The sequence below is a fragment of the Hippopotamus amphibius genome, chromosome 8 (assembly GCF_030028045.1).
Source record: "Hippopotamus amphibius kiboko isolate mHipAmp2 chromosome 8, mHipAmp2.hap2, whole genome shotgun sequence".
Lineage (NCBI taxonomy): Eukaryota > Metazoa > Chordata > Mammalia > Artiodactyla > Hippopotamidae > Hippopotamus > Hippopotamus amphibius.
The window spans coordinates 123,070,350-123,092,471 of record NC_080193.1 but is presented as its reverse complement, the minus strand read 5'-3'; the positions used below and the strand labels follow the sequence as shown (position 1 = coordinate 123,092,471).

The following is a 22,122-nucleotide window of genomic DNA, read 5'->3' as shown; positions in this document are numbered from 1 at the left end:
ACTACTGAAGTCCACACGGCTAGAGCCTGTGCTCCTCAACAAGAGAAGCCACCACAATGAGAAGCCCACGCACCACAACAAAGAGTAGCCCCCGCTTGCCACAACTAGATAAAGCCCACACACAGCAATGAAGACCCAACACAGCCAAAAATAAATAAAATAAATAATAAATAAATCTTAAAAAAAAACCTTCTGAAATACCTTACTTTAGTTATTATCAAGACATCTTTCTGCTTCCTAGCTTTGGCAAGGTATCTAGATTTTCCCTTAAGCATATGACTGGATTAGATAGTTCAAAGTTTGAATCTTCATGTGATTTTTTTTTTTTTTACTGCAGAGGATAAGTAGATGATTATTGCCATAGTCTTGAAGCAGAGAGGCAAAATTACTACCTTAAGAATGAATAAATAAATAAAACTTACTGTAGCTGCTTTTTCATTCTCAGGAAATTGTTCTGTGTTTGGGAAGCCTCTCTGAAGATAGAATGTCTCTGGATAAGAGAGGTTGTGGCTTAAAAGGGATAAACTACTCTGTATAATAAAGTAAGAGGAGTTTTTAGTGTATTCTTGGAAGCACTAGAAGCAGGGATTGGGGGTTATCAATTCAAAAGAAAGAAATAAGAGGTAGGTTCTTTTTAACCAGATATGGTGTCAGGTCAGGTTTAGGGGAGAGAGAGAAGGACAGAGAGAGAGAGAGAAAGAGAGGAAGAGAGTGCTGTAATGATAGGGAAGACAAGGAACTTTAGGGAGGACAAGCTGTCTGATAAACAATCTTAAGTTTATTCTTGTCCTGAAGATTAATTCTCTTTTGTTTTGCCAGAATCATTAGTTAAAAACTATTGCATTGGAGAATAGCATTCTGGGTAATGAGTATATGAAGGTGGGGTGGGGAAGAACTAAATTGGGGAGCGGCTATGGCTTGCCAGGCAAAGCACAGCAGAAGCAGGAGAGCAAATGGTAGCAGTCAAGGCAAAAGGGCTGAAGGTGGAGGTGGGCAGGAAAGTATATAGTCACTTAGAGGAGGAGGTGACGAAATGCAAGCTGACTATATGTCTGGAGATGTCTGCATTTGGGTGTCTGCTCTATGTCACCTCCTCAGAGAGTCCTTCTATGACTCCTTCTCTGATTAAAAGTAGACCAACACAAGTCAAAATTCACTGCCCTAGTTGATCTTCTTTATAGCACTTATTATTGTTCATTTGTTTATCACACGCCTTTCTTATCACACTAGAACACTGGTTCTCATCTGGGGGTAATTTTGGCCCCCCAGGGGACATTCAGCAACGTCTGCATACCTTTTTGGTTGTCACGACTAGAGTATGTTCTATTGGTATCTGGTGGGTAGAGGCCAGGAATGTTCTCAACACCCTAGAGTGCCCAGGACAGCCTACCCAAAGGAATTACCTAGCACTAACTGTCAATAGAGCTGAGGCTGAGAAAGTGAGGTTTAGAAAATTCCTAGAGGAAAAGGACTTTATCTTGTATCCCCAGTACTTATAATAGGATCTGGTACACAGTAGAGACTTGGTAAGTATAAATTGAAAGGTTAATTGTCATTTAAACCCTCATTTTTCCAGCTTGAAAGAAGAATCAGTTTCTCTTGGACTCATATTTGCTGCCAGCTCTATGTCTATCTTTCCAGTTGGGATCAGAGCAATAATACAAACTATATGAAGAGACCCCTTTCCTATGCATCCAGACCAGGAGACCTCCTTCCACATCATTTCTCCCTGAAAATTCCCTCCACTTAATCTGTATGGATTAAAGCATGGGACTGGGGCAGTTATAAATACAGCAGTAAATATCCTACTTATTTGAGCTGGGGGTTTGCAAAGAGATTTCTATCCACTGTTACTCTCAAGTGATTGGGACACAAGGAACACACAGGAAGCACACTGACTACGGACCAGAGCTGGGCCTGCAGTCCGGGTAATGAGTCTAATAAGCCTGCAAACTCATCAGCCTCCCACCCCAAAGTCCTCTAAGCACTGAGCATCTAGCCATAGGCCAAGGTCATATTTCTTCATTGGTACCAGACTACTCTTCTAAGAACATTATCTCTATTTCAGGCTGACAGACTTTTTCACTGGCATTAGCAGCAATCTAGTACAATTCAGCACCATCACGCCTCTCCAACATTCAAGAAAAGTGCAATGAACATTTCAAAACTTCAAAGAAATGTATCTAAAAGTAGTGACCTGGACGGAAGCAAGAAAGAGAATCCAACAATAGAACTTAGTCATTTTCAAATGTGCTAGTGGGTATTCTCCCATTTAAAAAATCAGTATTATAATCAGAAGAAATAAAATCTTTGTTTTTACATTACTTGCTTGGGAAAACAACATGGTAGTTTGGATCAAAGACCAAAGGATTTCACCATGACGACTGAAAAACTGTCCCAGGAAATAGCTCATCTACATAATAAGCAAACTTCATTAGCCAAGGTCAGGGCACCATCAATGCCCCTTTGGGTTACCTGACTTTCTTGTTGGTCCCACTGACATATCTGCAGAACCTGACTCAATTCCTGCTGCTGTTGCTTCAGGTACTTGTCTAGTTGCCGTCTCCTATCTTGGAGAAGTTCAAGAAGACTGTCGATTTTCAGGCAGCTGTTTTGAGCTCCCTGAATCATCTCGGGATTTATATTAGGTCCATCACACTTGACTTTTTCTATGAAGTCAGTGAGTTGTTGACTTTTGTTTAAAAGGGCTAGAGATCGTTCTAAGAGTTCTAGAAGAAAATAGGAAAAAAGAATAGTGCTGTGAGCAAGCTTTTATACAGCAATTTTTGGACTCTTCATGTAATTTAAGATATATGCAACCTTCTATTAAAAATAAGGAATTCAAATGTGTAAACATAAAATGCCTCTGATACAACTGGTCAAATACCTTGGCCTAACAATTGCTGTCACAGTAACTGCCAAATATTAGGATGCTGAAGTTCAGCGATAGCATAAATCAGTACAGGGAGTAGAAAGACTGCGAGATTTGGGCACTGGTTCAGTTGGTTTTTAGTGGTGAGATGCTGGTTAAGGTGCCTACTCTCCTTGGAGTGCTCTACATCCTGAGGTGATTGGACTAAATCTGAGGTTTAAATGCTAATGCCTGCAGTGACCAAACAGAAGCTCAGTGAATACGCGGGCCAGTTACCCAGATGCCAGGGACTATGGCAAAGTGGAAAATGCATGCTTGGTCTCACAGGATCAGCTGTCACCCAGAAGTGGGAAGGCCTGTTGACCTAGCTATTTATTCCATCAGTGGATGGTAGAAAGTGATGTATTTTTCCTCAAGGATAAACTGTCTAGATATATCATGACCTTCAAGAAATACAAAACCTCTACAGTGCATTTATTTTAAAGACTGTATTTTTCTGCATATGCTATTTCTACTTATGACATAATACCTTGTGATGTGGAGTAGCCAATAAATTTTTATTGTTTAATTGTTTCGATTGTCGTTATAGCTAAAAAAGTAATATTAAAGTACATTTTATACCAATACCTTTGTGGTTTGTCATCATTATTAAGTATAAGTAACAAACTTAAGATGGATAAATAAGGGATGTACAGAAATTAAAGTGAATTTATAGCTTGCTAAATAACCTTTCCAAGTGAGTATTTTCTAAAAAGCATCAAGGTCACATTTTGACATTGAGAACATGGGTGATATTTCTTCCAAATACATTTTAAAATATTCCACATGTTGCTCAATGAGATAGTGTTTCTTAAACTCATTAACGGGTATTTTAAAATATACACAAACACAGAGAAAATAGTATAATAGACCCCAATGTACTTATATCTCAGCTACATTTAAAATACACACAGAACATCCAAGAAAAAGGAAGTAATAACATAACTGTTCCTGTGAGGAAGCTTCTTAGGCACTATGTTCGTTTTAAGAAGGCCACTGGGAAACTGGAGGGTGCAACTGTGATTCTTTAGAGCTTAGAACCAATTATCTCCTCCTTAATGTGCCTGTAGTACCTTGTTTATTACTCATTTTGCATCATGCTATTGAGTCTTAAAGTGGGATTATATACAAATAACACTCAATAAACATACTTTGAGTTGGATGCTATTCTAAACCCTGGCAGTTCAGGGATGTACTAATCCCAGTCCTTGAGAGTCTCATAATCTGATGATGAAGACAAAGAGGGAAATAAATTATTACCACACAGTGTGCTGGGTTGTATAACAGAGGGACCCACAGAAAGCACAGGGAGAATTCACCAAAAAGTGTATACATGCTCCCATCAAATTGTAGGCTTCCTGAGGACAAAGGCCATGTACTCTTCCAACACACATGACTCTGGTTTTCTCACCTGGCATGGATTCAGAAAATATTGTTTAATTATGTGTTGTTGAATTGAGAGCAACCAGTCTGATAAGCAGTCTGGAAATCATGTTTTCTGGAGAAGACTTTAACTAGGCATGTTCCACCCAAAAGAGAGAAAACTAGAGAGGACATGTTAGTCTTCAGCTATTTCAAGGACTGTCACATAGTGGAGAGAAAGAACGTATTCTGTAACTTTCCAGATGGTAAAACCATCAACCCATTCATCCTGGTTCTGATCTCTGAAATGCTACAGAATGTCTCTAACATGCAACATAGCCTTAGCGTTGCTGAAGAAGAAAAAAGTATAGGTTTTGAAATAAATTGAAATAAAGTAAATATTAGGGATAAGTTTGATTACAGTTTTTCCAGTCATATTATTAACCTTTGTCATCCTAACATTCACATTTTGTGCTACTCATTGATCAACATCTCAGATTCTTATGATAATTGCCAGCTGTAGTTACAGCTGTGATTTATTTCCTTAAATTTAAAGATAATAGATGTTGCTATGATCTGAATGTGTATCCCCATAAAATGTATAGGTTGAAATCCTAATGCTCAGTGTTAGGAGGTGGGGTCTTTGGGAGGTGATTAGGTCACGAGGATGAAGCCCTCATGAATGGGATTAGCGTTTTTATAAAAGAGACCTCACAGAGCTCCGTAACGCCTTCTGCCACATGAGGACACAATGAGAAGTCTGCAACCTGGAAGAGGGCCCTCACCAGATCACACTGCACCCTGATCTCGGACATCCAGGCTCTAGGACTGTAAGGAATAAAATTCTGTTGTTGATAAGCCACCTAACCTGTGGTATTTTCTTAGAGCATCCTAAATGGACTAAGACAGGTACGAGATCCTTAACTGAAAATCAGAGTTCTGTCCTTGAATGTGCATTTCAAATCAGCTAATCTTAATCATATCCCACTGAATTCGTTGATTAATAAATTTCACCAACTCCCATATTATGAAAATAAAGCCCTTGAAGCTACCCTTGGGCATATGAATTGGGAGCCAGATATCCTGACTAGAGTCTCCTGCAATCCCTGTGCTTCAAGTGTCACATAGAGGGATGCAAAAATGTCACGATAAACATGCCATCAGGATGGAAGAATATTTTTTCATCACAAAAATAAAATATGTTTCCTGTCTTCGGCTTGCACTGTTATCCATCTCTTAAGATTAAGAGGAGGCCTGGTGGACTCCCCTGACAGGCAGGGCATTGGTCCCACCACCAGCTGGATGCCAGGGCCCTGCAGCCTAAGCTTTCCAAACAGAGCAGCTTGTGCCCTGTGAAAACTGGCTCACTGAGCCGCAGATCCTAGTAACTGAAGGAGCCAACATTAATGACAGCATTTAGGTATGCCCCCCCCACTTCCAGCTCCATCGCCAAATGTTTATGGAAAAGTCCCTACTTCCACAACCCCTCCCCCTCCAGCCCCTCTGGAAAATGCTTCCATTGGATTGCCTCAGTACTGAACCTCTTCACCGAAAACATCAGTCACTGTCAGGTTTCATCAGTCACTGTCAGATTTCTGGAGGTGAAATTGCTGTGTGATGATCATGTTGGTGGGATGAAAATTGGATTGAAGCCACAGAACCCATCTCAGTGGCCTGGACTTGATTCCTTTCCAGTCTCCTAAGAGGAATTTCATGTGATTCTGTTTACCCACTTTGGGCCTAGCTAGATTGCTGCCACTGTATAAAAATGGGCAGGCCACTGCTGTAATGCTGATATGTTTTTTGCTTTTCTGTTTTTAATCTTTATTGGAGTGTAATTGCTTTACAGTACTGAGTTAGTTTCTGCTGTACAACAAAGTGAATCAGCTGTGCTTATACATATATCCCCATATCCCCTCCCTCTTGAGCCTCCCTCCCAACCTCCCTATTCCACCCCTTTAGGTCTTCACAAAGCATCCAGCTGATCGCCCTGTGCTCTGTAGTAACTAATGCTGATATTTTGGATGCTGTTTATAACCCCTGTTAGTGATAGGTCTTATAGAACAATAATCTATTAAAATTATATGCATATATGTGGTCGGATCTTAAAAAATTTACCTAGGAAAGATTGAGTTCTTTAATCTTTGAGTTTTAGAAAAATAATGATTTATTATCTAGAGTCCTTTGGAGGGTGATATTAACACAAAATCTATTTGTGGCTTTAAAAACACCTTTTGCCCCTGTTCAGCATGATCAGGTTTGTGAAGCTAGAAGCTGAGTTAGAACTGAGACAAATGCGTTCAGCTCTATTTGACAGTAATAATTAGAAGAACCCGTTAGGAAGAAAAGAAGTGATTCTTCCTATTTATCTAATCTGCTTTCACAGAAAAAGATTACAGTAAACAGCTGTGCTTCCACAAATGCCTTCCCTACTGCAATCCTGGTTCAGCCCAAATTCTCTATCTTTATAGTTATTTCAGTGGGAGTTGAAAATAATTTTGTATAGTGTTTTATTAGATTTTTATCTGGAAAAAGTTCACCACTCCTTTCTTTTTTTAAACTGCGCTAGAGGTTTAAACCTCATCCAGAGGCTCTTCCTCTACCGCCCTTTAGAATGACTTACAACTAGTTCTTTCCTGCAGAAGATGACCAAAAATAAAGCTTTACTTAACCTTGCTTGGAACAAGCTGAGGTATACATAATCAGATAAATTTAAAATACACTGTCGTGCACGAGCGTTCTCATATTAACAGCTTTAAAACCTTTAAAAGCTTATGTGAGGAAGAGACATAGTTCTTGCCTTTCGTATGATGTTCATGAAGTTGAAGGAGTGATTTCAAGGACTCGGCACTCTCAAACTCCTGAGTATTCTGGAGGAAATCTTCCGCTTGGTCTATTTTAATGGCAAACTACAACAGAAATGCAGGGGAAAGACATTTGAAAAAATAAAAATCACTGTGCCACTTTCAGTTGTTTGTAAATGTTTTTCACGAATGAATGGCCTGATTATTTGCTTGTGTGATGATGTGTGTGCTTGTGTGAGCGTGTGCTGGCTGTGTGTTTGTATGAGGGTCTGTGTTTGCGTGCAGTCAATTTACAAAGTACTGAGATAAGAACTTTCTTCTCTTTCCTTTGCATTCCTTGCATACCTGGAAATACGTTATGTATGCTGAAATAAACCAATTTGGTTACTTTTCTAAAATTCTGGTTACTTTCTTAAAATTCAAACTTTAAAATTGAAATTTCAGACTAAAATTATTGTGTCCCATGTAACAAATACAGTCACTGTTAACATTCTAAAGCAGTTTTTCAAAAAACAACCAGAAAGTTTGTTAAAGAAACCAACAAAAGTTTGGTTAACCAGTAACCTACATAGTTATTAGTAAATTTAACTTAAGAATCCACTTAAGGTTGAAATATAGTTTTTTTTTTCTCTATAATTAGACCTAGAACTAAAAAATGCTTCAAAATAATACATATTCTAATCCCATCTCTACACTTGACTTTAGCCAAAGGGCCAAGAAGTAATGTCAAATCCTATTTCTTATACAAAGCAAAAAATACATATATTTGTATAGAAAGTGGTCGAAAACAATACATACCAAAGGGTTACCTATATGAGAATGAATAGAATTAAGGATAGGTGAGGGGCAGTAAACTTTTAGCTTTTAAATCTATAATTTATAATTTTGTTTGCATTTTATCAATGATTTTATGTGCTTTTGTAGAAATAAAAATGAAACTTAGATGCAGAAAAATGAAAAAATGGAAAATTTCTCCTCTGTTTCAAGAAGAAAGGAATAGCAATTTGAAACCCTAAGTCGTAAGGAGCATGACCAGTCTCTTTTTGTGTTTCTCCACAGGGGAAGTATAAAAGGGAGATGCTTGAAGTGATGTCAAAATTCTCAAGGGAATAATCTTAGAAACAAATTTTAGAAAAGGGCAAAACATACTTGGTTATGCTAGTACAGTATATCCACAGAGGTAGACAAATAACTGGTTTGTTTCAGTACTATGGTTCAAAGGAAGTTATTATGATTTATAAGAGCATTTAAATCAACACATTCACCTTTGGATCAGGTATAGAATAAACTCATAAAGGTAATATCAATGAGAAAGACACAAAAGCCTATCATTGTACTTGTCATCTTTTTCAAGTTTTATCCAAACTCTCATCTTTGGATTTAGTTATATTTAACATTTTATGAATATTTGATTAACAAGATCTACTGTGTTTTGATTATTACAATAGCCATATAAAAGCCAGTTATAAATAGCATAGAAGGATGAGAGAACAACTGATGAGCATGTCCCCTTTTGAAATGCAGAGAAGGTTTCCACCATCCTGTTAGAACCACCAGATGGACACCAGCCCCTGTCACTAGGGGACACTGTCTTGAAACTGAAGCACAGTGTTTGAGAAGAGAATAACCTATCTGATGGTTAAGTCTGTGAGCCTGAAGCCATCTTGTACTAACTACCAACCATGCTAAATAAGAAGTCATTTTTTATTTCTAAATAACTCCTGCATGCACATAGTTCAGTAAGGGGATCCTACCTACACATCGTTTACATCTCTCATTCATTCTATTTCTAATAGTTGATTTTAAGGACATTCTTTGAAGAGAAATCTCAAAGAGAAAGAATAAAACAAAACCCTGGTGACTTGGTTTTTCCCTGTAGAGCACTACAAGAAGTTTTGGAGTCACTTTGTAACATATCTATATTTCAACTTGTTTGACATTTTTTAAAAAACAAACCAATAAACAAACAATGCTTTACTCAGAAAAAGGCTTCCCTCAAGTTCTATTAACTTTTATCTCGGGGATATTTGCTTTTCCCAACTTTCCTTCTTTCTATAGTTAGTACAGGATAGAAGTGGCAACAGGGGAACACTTTTCAAAGACCCTATTCTTAACTTCACCCTCATTCTTTTTTTTTTTTTTTTTTTTTTTGAATCACTAATGAAAATTGCTTTGGCATACACAAGGGGCAGGGAAAATCACATAGGAGTTTTCCATCAGCTAAGTATAAAGTAGTCCACAAAATTGGAAGGAGGATAATATAAGAAACTTCATCTTTTCACTAGGAATCAGAGTGCTGGGTTGCATTATGGGTTGACTTATACTTCCTTTTATTTCATGTAATATCTGGAAGTCATTTCTCATCATATAGAAAATCAGCTAGTATTAACGCTCCTACACAGTGAGAAACAAATATTGGGCTTAATGTTTGAAAAAAGATAACTTCCGGTGCTTAAACCACCTGAATTTCAAGAGCAGTTAATACTTATACCCCATCTACTAAGATGAAATGAATCAGATGTATCTATAATTTGACCCCTGTAGGTATATTTCACTTGGTTTATTTCTTTTCAGGAAAGAAAATTTTGTGTGCAACTTTTTCCTGAGATGATCTGTGAGTTGGACTTCAGCATTCAAATTGTGAAAAACAAACCTTGAAAGTTACAATAAGGTTTTTGCTCCTCCTTTTAAATTTTAAACGAGTTCTTGATGCATGAGATTGTCTACCTCAATTTTAATGTTCTATTACTAATCTTCTTTTCTTCATTATTTTGGATTTAAGTCCTGAATTTTCAGTTTGGAAATGTCATATTTTTCAAAGCTAGTGCTTTATCATAATGAAGCAGTGCTCTCACATCAGAATGAATGTACTGCCACTTGACAGAGAAGTTAAAAGTGAAATTTTCAATAGCTATCTTACACTAAATATAACACCTCTTTTGAAAATGTTCTTTGAGTCTCACATTTTGAAATTGGGTTCCTCAAAAAACAACAACAAAAAAAAAACTGCAGAATTCAAGAAAAATCATGACCTTCTTAGGCCCAGGACTTTTTCCTTTCCTTATATTTTAATGAGCTCAAACTATGGAAACTCAACTATATGCCTTAGGAAAGTACTCAATCATATGCTATGCTTACAAGTCAAGCATTCTTTGGAATATTCTGAAATTGCCTTTTCAAAACCAGCAGAAGAAATTGTATGCTCCAACTTTTAGTTAACAAGAATACGCTAGACCAGCATTTCCTAGTAACTCTACAATCAGGAGTAATTGTTTGATTTAGTATTTGTATTACTATTATCTAAAGAGGGAAATATATCAAAATGACTTATGGCTAAAAGTTCTCATTTTTACTTAATATTTACCAATTTTAACTAACTGTACTTAGTTTTTGTTTGAAGGTCTACATTTAAAATATTAACAATTTTATTTTTTTGACAATCAAAAATTAAATGTATTGTCTATAACTTGGTTATTCTGACATTTTTAAAATCTGATTGCAATGTCTATTTGCAGAAAGAAAACATTTTCAGGAGTGCTATCCACTTGCTCTGATGTGGAGAAGGTAAAAGTTTTTTTAAACACAAACCTCCAAGGCATTTTCAAAAAATTCAGAGGTCAATCTGAGAAGCTCCCTCCTCCTCTCAAGCATGGATACCAGGGCTGCCCATGCTTCGCCCAGGGTTTTGGCCATGGCATCATAGACCTGGCTCTGATCCTTGTTCTCTTCAGCCGTCTTGTCTGCTTCCTGCAGGAGTTCCCATACTCGGTCTTCCAAAGCCTAAGTCCAAGCAAGAAAAGGCAAAGTGTCACCCAATGTAAGAACTTGGGATCACATTTTAAACACTTGGATTTTTGAAATTATATGCGGTCAAGGAAGGTCTAGAAGAGAACTGATAAACATAAATTGCTGTGCAGGCAGGTGATCAAGCAGGCAGGAGGGAGCATTGGAGACTGTGGCAAACTGGGGAGCATGGCCTGGCCAAAGGCATCCACATTTAAACATTGTTCAAACACTACAGAGATTTATCAAAAATATATGACTATATACCCAGGGGTACAGAATACTGTGTTGACTTCACATTTCAAAAAAAGAGAACTAATTGGAACACAGCTAGAAAGGAGTAATCATGAAAAAAAAATTGTGAGAAATGAACCCAGTAAAAGTTAGTATTTATTCTAAATAGTTGTTATTGTTAATATGCTTGTGAAGCTTAACGTAAATGTTAAAAGTAAGTTCTTGAAAGTGAATCGTCATAATGTAAAAATTATAATATCTGTAACCAACACTGCAGGTTGTTTGAACAAAATACAGAAGATGAAGGGCAATGTGCTTCTGTAATTGTCTCATTTGGGGACAAAAGGAGGATCCCACAGATCCTGTTTTATTCTTGATATTGGCACCAAAATCAAGGCACAATTTTAAAATGTAATAGACTAACAATAACATGGATATATTCTAAATTGTCAATAGAAAAGGAAACTAAACATGTGATAATGCAAAATACAACAAAGAAAACAAAAGAAATAGGAACACATTTATTAGGACACACAAAAAACCAAAACATTCATAGGAATATGGTTAAATATCAGTGAATACCCCAAAAATGGTTAAGTTAACTTTTTCAATTAAGCGACAAACATTATCAGATTAAGGGGGAAAACACAACTAATTTATGTTTGTTGTAGTTATTCCTAGGCTGAAAAGACATAACATTTGAGAATAAAGAGATGAAATAAATCAGGCAAAGACAAACAAAAATAAAGGAGGATTAGCAATATTAATCTCAGACAAATTAGAAATCAAAACAAAAATAATTGAGATTAAAAAATGGTACTTTATACTGATAAATTACACAATCCATAGGGAAAATATGGCACTCATGATGTTTTTACTTATGACATTGAAATATTTAAAGTAGGTATACCCAGTCAGATCAAAATGCAATAAAAGTAGAAATAAACAGCAAAAGGTCAGGTGATAAAACAAATCTCTTAGAAATTTTAAGTAAACACTTTAAAGAATAGTTCTAAGATCAAATGAAGAAAAAAACCCTATAATTACAGACTATTTAGAAAAAAAATAACAATGAGACTATGTTAAAAACCTAAAGTACACAGATAACTTTATGCTTAGATGAAATTCATAGCATTAGACAACTTTGTTTTTCAAGGAAAAAAATGTGTTAATTAAACATTCAAGTCTAAATTATAGAAAAAGACAATATAAAACAAAAATTAAAGTGGATTAATTGATTAAATACAACATCAGAAATTAACAAATTAGAGAAAATATAAGAATTGATTTTTTTAAAGGTTGATTCACTGAAAAACTGAATGAAATGTAAAACCATCTGACAGGTGGAATCCAGGTAGCAGAGTAGGAAGATCCTGAGCTCATGTCCTCCACAGGCAAACCAAAACTAAAACTACATATACTCCTTCTGAGAAAGACCTGAAGACTAGCAGAACAGCTCTTCCAAAATTAAGGAAAAATTTTAAAAAACACATCAAGATGGGTAGGAGGGACACAGATGTGTTGTAGTCAGGACACACACTCCCAGTGTGGTGACCCACAAGTGGGGAGGGATATCACAAACTTGAAGGTCCTCTCTAAGGAGCAAGGGGTTTGAGCCCCACATTGGTCACCCCAGTCTTTGGTACCAGCACTGGGAGGACAAGCCCCCTTAACTGGCTTTGAAAACCAGCAGGGCTTATGTAGAGCTAGAGGGCTGTGAGAAACTTAGCCTCTTAAGGGGCTTGCACACAAACTCACTCACTCTGAGTCCCAGTGCAGGGGCAGCAGTTTGAAAAGTGCCTGGTGCTCTAGCCAGCCTGCCAAGACTGCCCCAGCAAGCCCCTGGTCCATGCCTGCTTCAGCTCCAGCTGGCAGCCAAAGCTGCCTGGCACATGCAGTCTACATAGATAATGCTCCTACTCAAGACCACACCTTCAAGACTGGAAGTAACCATTTTGTCTAATTCATAGAAACAAACACAGAAAACCAAACACAATGAGGAGACAGAGGAATTTGTTCCAAACAAAAGAACAAGATGAAACCTCGGGGGGAAAAAACCCCTAATGAAATGGAGAGAAGTAATTCATCTGATAAAAGAGTTCAAAGAAACAGTCATAAAGTTGCACACCAAACTCAGAAGAATGGAGGAACACAGTAAGAACTTCAACAAAGAGTTAGGAAATATAAAAAAGAACCAATCAGAGCTGAAGAATACAATAACTGAAATAATACACCAGGGGAACTAAACCACAGATTATACCCAAGAACATATACAGAAGAATATATACACAGCCTGGAAGACTAAAACAGTGGAAATCACCTAATCAGAACAACAACAACAAAAAAGAATTAAAAAAAAATTAGGATAGTTTAAGAAACTTCCAGGACAACGTCAATAATATTAACATTCACATTATAGGGGTCCCAGAAGGAGAAGGGAGCGAAAGGGGCAGAAAACTTATTTGAAGAAATAATGGCTGAAAACTTCCCCAACCTAGAAAAGGAAACAGAGCTTTCCTTCAAGATCAGGAACAAAATAATGAGGCCCACTCTCATCACTTTTATTCAATATAGTATTGGAAGTCCTAGCCATAGCAATCAGACAAGAAAAAGAAGTAAAATGTATCCAAATATGAAGAGAAGTAGTAAAATTCTTACTATTTGCAGATGACATGATACCATATATAGAAAATGCTAAAGATTCCACCAAAAAACTATTAGAACTAATAAATGAATTTAGTAAAGCTGCAGGATACAAAATTAATATGTAGAAATCTGTTGCACTTCTATACACTAACAATGAACTATCAGAAAGTGAAATTAAGAAAACAATTCTATCTATAGTTGCATCAAAAAGAATAAAATACCCAGGAATAAATTTAATCAAAAAGTGAAAAACCTATACTCTGAAAATTAGAAGACATTGATGAAAGAAGTTGAAGGTGACATAAATAAATGGAAAGATATACCATGATCATATATTGGAGGAATACTGTTAAAATGTCCATACTACTCAAAGCAATCTACAGATTCAATGCAATCCTTATCAAAATACCCATGGCATTTTTCACAGAACTAAAAGAAATAATCCTAAAATCTGTATGGAATCATAAAAGACCCTGAATGGAAAAAGAAATCTTGTGAAAGAAGAACAAAGCTGAAAGTATCACATTCCCTGATTTCAAGCTATACTACAAAGCTATAGTAATCAAAACAGTATGGTGTTGCTACAAAAACAGACACACAAATCAATGGAACAGAATAGAGAGCCCAGAAATAAACCCATGCTTACATGGTCAACTAACCTACAACAAAAGAGGGAAGAACATACAATGGGGAGAAGACAGTCTCTTCAACAAATGGGAAAACTGGACAGATACATGCAAAGGAATTAAACTAAATCATTATTAACACCATAAACAACAATAAAAACTCAAAATGGATTAAAGACTTAAATGTAAGACCTGAAACCATAAAACATCTAGGAGAAAAAAAAGTAATATGCTCTTTGATACTGGTCATAGTGATACTTTTTTGGATTTGTCTCCCCAAGTACAGGCAACAACAGAAAAAAAACAAATGTGACTAAATCAAACTAAAAAGCTTTTGTATAGCAAAGGAAACCATCAACAAAACAAAAAGGCAACTTACTGAATGGGAGAAGATATTTGCAAATAATATGTCTGCTAAGGTGTTGATATCCAAAATACATAAATAACTCATAGACCTCATATAAAAAATAAACAGGTGGGAATGTAAATTGATACAGCCACTATGGAGAACAGTATGGAGTTTCCTTGAAAAACTAAAAACAGAGTTACCATATGACCCAGCAATCCCACTACTGGGCATATACCCAGAGAAAACCATAATTCAAAAAGACCCATCACTCCAATGTTCATTGCAGCACTATTTACAATAGCCAGGACATGGAAGCAACCTAAATGTCCATCAACAGATGAATGGATAAAAAAGATGTGGTACATATATACAATGGAATATTATTCAGCTGTAAAAAGGTATGAAATTGGGACATTTGTAGAGACATGGATGGACCTAGAGACTGTCATACAGAGTGAAGTGAGTCAGAAAGAGGAAAACAAATATCGTATATTAACACATATATGCAGAATATAGAAAAATGGTACAAATCAACTGGTGTGCAAGGCAGAAATAGAGACACAGATGTAGAGGACAAACATATGGATACAAAGTGAGGAAAGCAGTGAGGGGAGGTTGGGGTGGGATGAATTGGGAGATTGGGACTGCCATATATACATTACTAATAAGAAAAAATATCAAATTGTACACTTTAAAAATAATGACAATAATTAAAAATTTTCAAAAAAGAATCTTCCTGCCAATGCAGGGGGCATGAGTTCCATCCCTGCTCCAGGAAGATCCCATGTGCCATGAAACAACTAAGCCTGTGCAGTGCAACTACTGAAGCCCAAGTGCCCTAGAGCCTGTGCTCTGCAACAAAAGAAGCCACCACAAAGTGGAGCCTGCGCACTGCAATGAAGAGTAGCCCCAGCTCACCACAACTAGAAAAAACTGTGCACAGCAATGAAGACTCAACACAGCCAAAAATAAATAATAAAAAATAAAATTAAAAAAAAAAGAGGCACCACCCCAAATGAACATATCCTAATATTAAAGCTGACTGTGCAAACCCAAAGCCGTTTGAGTTTGCCCATCTTGTAACCCACATCAACAATCTGGAAAGCTCAATCAAGTTTTTACAAGTGGCAATCAGAGCATGCAGTGTAAGAGTTTCAACTCTGAGTTTTACCTATTAGATCAGATTCCACTCTTCCTCTCCCCACCTGCACATCCTTCCCTAAGGCACCTGTCCAATAGGGAACTGATGGGCCTTGGGGATGGAATTGGGCTGAGATTTTGGAGCATTTACTTACTATTTTTGTGATCTTGAGCTAATGATTTGGAGCCCCGCTCCCATTAGTAACTCTGGGATTAGGAATACCTGGCTCATAGGGCTGCTGTGAGAAATGAATTCCCATTCCTGCATGTGCCTCATAGTAAGGGCTGGATAAATCTTCATTTTCTCAAATCTTTCATCTTAATTTAGTGGAACTTAAGGATGGATTACCTCTTGACTGGCTAGCCATGTGTGTTATTGATTTATGGAGAGAATGATCATCAATTACATATAATTATCAAAACAAACAAACAAACAAACAAACCCAAGCAAACAATCTGATTTAAAAATGGGCACAGGACATTATTAGACATTTTTCAAAGATACGCATATAGATAGCCAACATGTACGTAAAAAGGTGATCAACATCATTAACCATCAGGGAAACACAATGCAAAACGATAATGAGATATCACCTCACACCTATCAGAATGGCTGTCACCAAAAAAGACCACAAATAACAAACATCGGCAAGGATGTGGAGAAAAGGGAACACTTATATACTGTTGGTGGGAATGCAAATTGGTGCAGCCACTGTGGAAAACACTGTGTAGGTGTCTCAAAAAATTAAAAATAGAACTACCATATAATCCAGAAATTCTGCTTCAGGGTGTTTATCTGAAAACCAAAAAAACAAAAATACTAATTCCAAAAGATATATGCACCCCAATGTTTATTGCAGCATTATTTACAATAGTCAACTGGAAGCAGGCTAAGTGTCCATCAACAGATGAATAGATAAAGAAAATATTGTATACACACACACATACGCATAGGTGCACACACACACAATAGAATACTACTCAGCCCCAAAAAAGAACGAAATTTTGCCATTTGCAGCATCAAGGATAGACTTGGAGGGTATATATGCTTAGTGAAATACGTCAGACAGAGAAAAGCAAATACTGTGTTATCACTTGTATGTGGAATCTAAAAAAAGTTTAAAAAGAAATGAGTGAATATAGCAAATAAGAAGCAGACTCACAGATACAGAGAACAAACAAGTTAATTAATTTCAGATGTAAAACATAGTGATTTGATATATTTATACATTACCAAATGATCACCACTCTAAGCCTGGTTACCATCTGTCACCAAAGAAAGTATTACAATGTTATTGACTGTATTCCCTATGTTGTACATTACATCCCTGTGACCTATTTACTTTGTAACTGGAAATTTGTACCTCTTAATGCCCTTCAGCCCCGCTCCCCATCCGCCTCCTCTCTGGCAACCACTAGCTTGTTCTCTGTATCTGTGAGTTGGCCTCTGTTTCTTTTAAGGTTTATTCTTTTGTTTTGTTTTCTAGATTCCACATATAAGTGAAATCATACAGTGTTTGTCTTTCTCTATCTGATTTATTTCACTTAGCATAACACCCTCGAGGTCCATCCATGTTGTCACAGATAGCAAAATCTCATTCTTTTTTAATGGCTGAGTAGTACTCCATTGTATATATATACCACACCTTTATCCATTCATCTATTGATGGACGCTTAGGTTGCTTCCAGTTCTTGACTATTGTAAATAATGTTGCAAATAAACACTGGGGTGCATGTTGTGTTCATTTGTGCAATTACGTAAAATAGACCTATTCTCAAAAAAATCACAAAACAAAAAAACATGCCACTGCTGTACTAGAGCAGTGGGCCTGAGTTATCTCCACTTAGAATTCTAGAACAATTCTTTCCTTCCTTATACTTATATGAGGTATGCTCTCTCATGCCTTCTGCCATCAGACTTGTCCATGTGACTAGTGAAATGTGAGCAGGAGTTTTGTGTACCATTCCCTAAGTTTTATGCACCAATGAGTGATTCCACCATTTCTCTTTTCATAGAAGGGGCTTCTCCTTCAGCCTGGATCCTGAGATAAAGAAGATATGCAAAACTGAACTATAATTACCATGAAGCCAACATATAGCATAAGAAATAAAATCTGTTACTGTGAGCTACTGCTGTTGGGGATTGTTTGTTACCCTAGCATAGCCAGATAGATTCACAAATGTAAAATCCGTTGTTATGTATTATACATTCAAGATTCTCTCATGCTTAATAAAGAAGGACAATAAAATTCATAATGCAACAAAACAAAAAATCTAGACCAGAGCCTGATAATTTCATAGCTAACTCAAAAAAAAAAAAAAAAAAAGTCTCAGGCAGAGTGGGCTAAATATGTCAGTGAACTCTTCAGAGACATCCACTGAACACATGCTGGTTCTGCTCTCTTTGGTGTTTAGGCTAAACCGCACAAATGATCGTCTAAATTGCCAGGACAGTTAGAGCAAATGTGTTTACTTTCTTATTTTATCTAGCTATGTGACATCATAATATCTAGGCATTTCTTCCTCATGTGACAAGCTTTAGATAATTATGAGGGCTGCCTAATTTTATATTGTGCATGTTTTTTCATTTTGTACTTTTGTCATTAAAATGGAATAACTTGGCCTCAATTTCTACTTATGATGAGTGTTAGCTCAAGAATTACATTAGAAGTTTTAAATTCTAAGATATCTCAATCATATGAAAAAGACTGTACTAAGAACTGAAGGCAGAAAAACTTGATAATTCCATGGCAGAGATGCAGAAGACAGTAAGAAATGACAGGCAATAAATTCACTCTGGAGCAAAGCACGTGAACACTTAAATTTTCAGTGATATTTCCCAGGTTTGACAAGAAGGTGATAAGATAAATGTGAAAGTTGGCTACTTCTATATCTAATAGGGTTGCCTTTGGAAGTATTTCTTAGCCTTTTTAAACACATATAAATAGTTTCTCTTAATACTGTTCTTTTCCCACTGAAGTGACTCTTTATAAATAAGTAATACAGAAGTTTTGGGGACAAGCAGCCTAAATGACTACAATTCTGGTTTCCTATATTTCCTTGGGATTTTCCCATGACCTCCGGTATGAACTGCAAAATGTTCTACTCACTGTAATCCCAAGGCTGGAACATTCTTGTAGAACACTCTGGGTTTAATTTGGTACAAGCTGCACTTGGGATTTTCTCCAAGAAAGCCAGGAGACATCTGCTTTGAGGATTGGCAGAAAACTATCTGCTCCAAATTCTCTTGGAATTAAGATCACTCTTGGGGTGCTGGGATCAGAGGCCAGGTACAGTTCAATGTTCCCCTACCAAACACCATCTGAAATACTGGAGGAGAGAGGGACGCAACAGAGTAAACCAGCCAACAGGGATATTTCTCAACCAACCCCAAATCTGAAGATAATAAGCAGTTGGAGTATATTTCTGAGAGATTCCTGGAATGGAGGCTGATGGTTCCCCAAAGCCAAATTCCACCATCCAGGTGTTTGATGTATAGCACTTGGGGTCTCGGTGATACTTCTTCCCCAGCCTTGGTAAAGGTGTTAGGAAGGCCATAGTGTTCTCCAATATTCTATAGTTGCCCGTTTACCATGCACCTGTTGGGCAGGCCTTCCCTTCTGAATCCAGTGCTCACTCATATCCTGCCAGCACTGAGGAAATACTGTTCTATTTTGATGCCCGTTGCTGAGCCCCCAAGGAGGCTACCTCTTTCTTCCCTCTTCCCCTCAAGGAACAGGATCTATCAGTTAGGTGGCCTGAAACACACCGGCAAGTAAGGTCCTAACAGAGACAGCTAGAGGACATACTGCCCACGCGTGTTAATCACGGTGATTTCACACCTGTGAAGGAGAGGCAAGAGACCTAAGTTCTGCCTTACTCACATGACAGCTCCAGCACCAACCACACTGAGGCATTCCTAGTTGTCACAATGTGTTTGTGTGATTTGTAGGAGATGGGTTTGATGAAGGATTGTCCTACCAAATCGTAACCCTAGTGAGAAACGCGCACTGCCTCACACAATAAATGGTCGTGGTAGAATGTGTGGGAGAGGTGTAAGAGGTTTCATTCACTTTATCCTGAAAATCATTTCACTTTATTTCATAGGCTGTTAGAAGAGAGTTTAGAGGCCAGTTATTCCAATCTGACATCAACCTTAGGAAGTGTCTCTAACAAAACTGAAACACAGACCTGTCCTAGAGCAACAGGGCTCCTTTAGTTTTGGAGTGAACCCTTCCATAATTACTGGAAAAAGTTTTCTTAGATGGGACCAAATTTTGCCGCCTCATTCCCCAGATTGCCACAGCTCCCAGCTTTCCCATGGTAGAAAACCCTTGTGACAACACTCCACAAGTCTTCTGTCTCTCTTACTTTTTATGTAGACCTTCTTTTTAAAATTTCATAGGATTTGCATACCATGGAAATTAAAACCAGGCAACACTGAGGGATATAATTTTGAACACTTGAAGGGAGCCTGTGCTGCTCCCACTTTTATCCCATCTCCTCAAATGGCCTCTGTCAGTTGCTGTTGGCTATAGATGGACCTCTTACCTAACCAGAGGGAAGTAGCTCTTCCAGGTTGAAAACTATCAAAAACCATGAAGTAAAAAGATAAATTAGTATCCGGAAACTAATACTGAAACTAATACCTAAACTAATACCTAAAAGGGGAGAAATCTCATTTTCGCCTGTCTTATTAATGCAATAATAATATTGTAATACAAACAATATTTGTATAGTGTTTAAAAGTTTATATATTATCCTCACAGTACTTAAAACATCCTCAATCAACAGGGATCCGTAAAAAGTTATTTCACTTGAATGGAAAGGATGCTCTTTATCCTCCCTTACAGTTAAACTCAAACTATCACTTATTTGAATACAATAAAATCAGACTCTCAACAACTCTTACAATTCAGAGAGAATACTACCTAATGGAACCTGAAGTCATTCAAGGATGTATTCACTCATCTATGCTGTCACCCACTAAGAATTTTTCAAACATCTCTTAATCAAATGGTACAAATTGTGGTAACATATCTGGAAATTGGGGAGGGAGGCATCTAGTTTGGATTGTATTGTTTTCCTCTCTTTGATGCTTCAGCTTTTTCTAAATCCCCATCCACTTCTCAATTCACTTCTGAATGGCTTCTGTCCCCACCATTGTATTGAAATATCATTATATAGGTCCAATGACCTCACGTTTTTCAACGCCAACAATCCTCATTTAATCACTTCTTTGTGATTAATACTGTTATCTGCTCATTAAAATTTTTTCTCTTCCATCGGCTACTAGTACACTCTGACTTTCCTCCTTGTGTTTTGGCGCTCTTTTACAGTTTCACTCTCTCTGCCTATTTTTAAATGTCTAGGTGTTTGTTAGGGGAGATCACCGAAAGGACATGACCCAATGGCTGACCTGTGAGCTGGACGTGGGCAATTGGAAGCTCCTCACCCCCTCCCCTATCCTTGGTATGTTTGCCTTCCCTGCTCCCAGAAGTTGCCCCCACAGACACAGCCTTGAGATAGTGATGTGGTTTTAAGACCATCTGAATGGTATACATGACTGAACCCAGTTAAGGCATCTATATATAAACTTTTAAGATTTGGCAGGCAGGGCGGAGATCTTGTCTTATGGCTGCCCAAGACAAGCCTCCTAAATAAGTTCCCTTGCTTATTAAACCTATCACCTGCCAATCTGGAGTGATCTGTCTCTTTCCTTTGTTTCTTTCTGCCCTTTTCACAAGGGGGTCAGTTTTAGATCATACCCAGGAAGCTCCCTAGGTTGTGAACCAACAGTGCTCCAGGAGACCACAGTCTTTGCTCTTTTCTTCTCACTTAACAAGTAGGTGTCGGGGTGAGACTAGGGAGATTATATCAAAATCATGTGTGACTTTTTCAAACTATACTCAACTTCTTCATGAAATTTTGATGTGGTCCCAAGGGCAGAGGACAAGTGACCCCAAAGTTTGAATGGACTATCACAGTGAGCCACTAGTATAGGTTAGATTGTGTTTCTACATAATCCATGGGGGAAGGAGGGGAGGAGAAAGAGAAAATTATTGTTCAGCACTTCTTTCCAAATGAATGCATAAGTCCTTATAACCACAACCACTGTCTATGTAATTTGTTTCTCCTGATTATTTAATTATATTGTAAAATTTCACCCAAACACCCAACAACTACTTCAAACTCAAAACATCTAAAACTGATCATGCCATCTTCTCCACCAAATCTCCAACTCACCTGGCTTTCAGGAGCAGAAAC

At 37.3% G+C, this 22,122-nt stretch overlaps 1 protein-coding gene across 2 annotated transcripts in view; it reads right to left on the bottom strand.

The window, feature by feature from the left end:
* The window catches only part of CCDC141 (coiled-coil domain containing 141), a 207,573-nt gene that overhangs the window by 139,321 nt on the left and 46,130 nt on the right, over positions 1-22,122 (bottom strand). For both annotated transcript variants that reach the window (XM_057746706.1, XM_057746707.1), the window contains exons 3-5: positions 10,666-10,857; positions 7,074-7,182; positions 2,476-2,729 (exon numbers count right to left, since the gene is read on the bottom strand). In XM_057746706.1, coding sequence (XP_057602689.1) covers positions 2,476-2,729; positions 7,074-7,182; positions 10,666-10,857 — 555 coding nt within the window. The remainder of the gene's footprint in view (positions 1-2,475; positions 2,730-7,073; positions 7,183-10,665; positions 10,858-22,122) is intronic.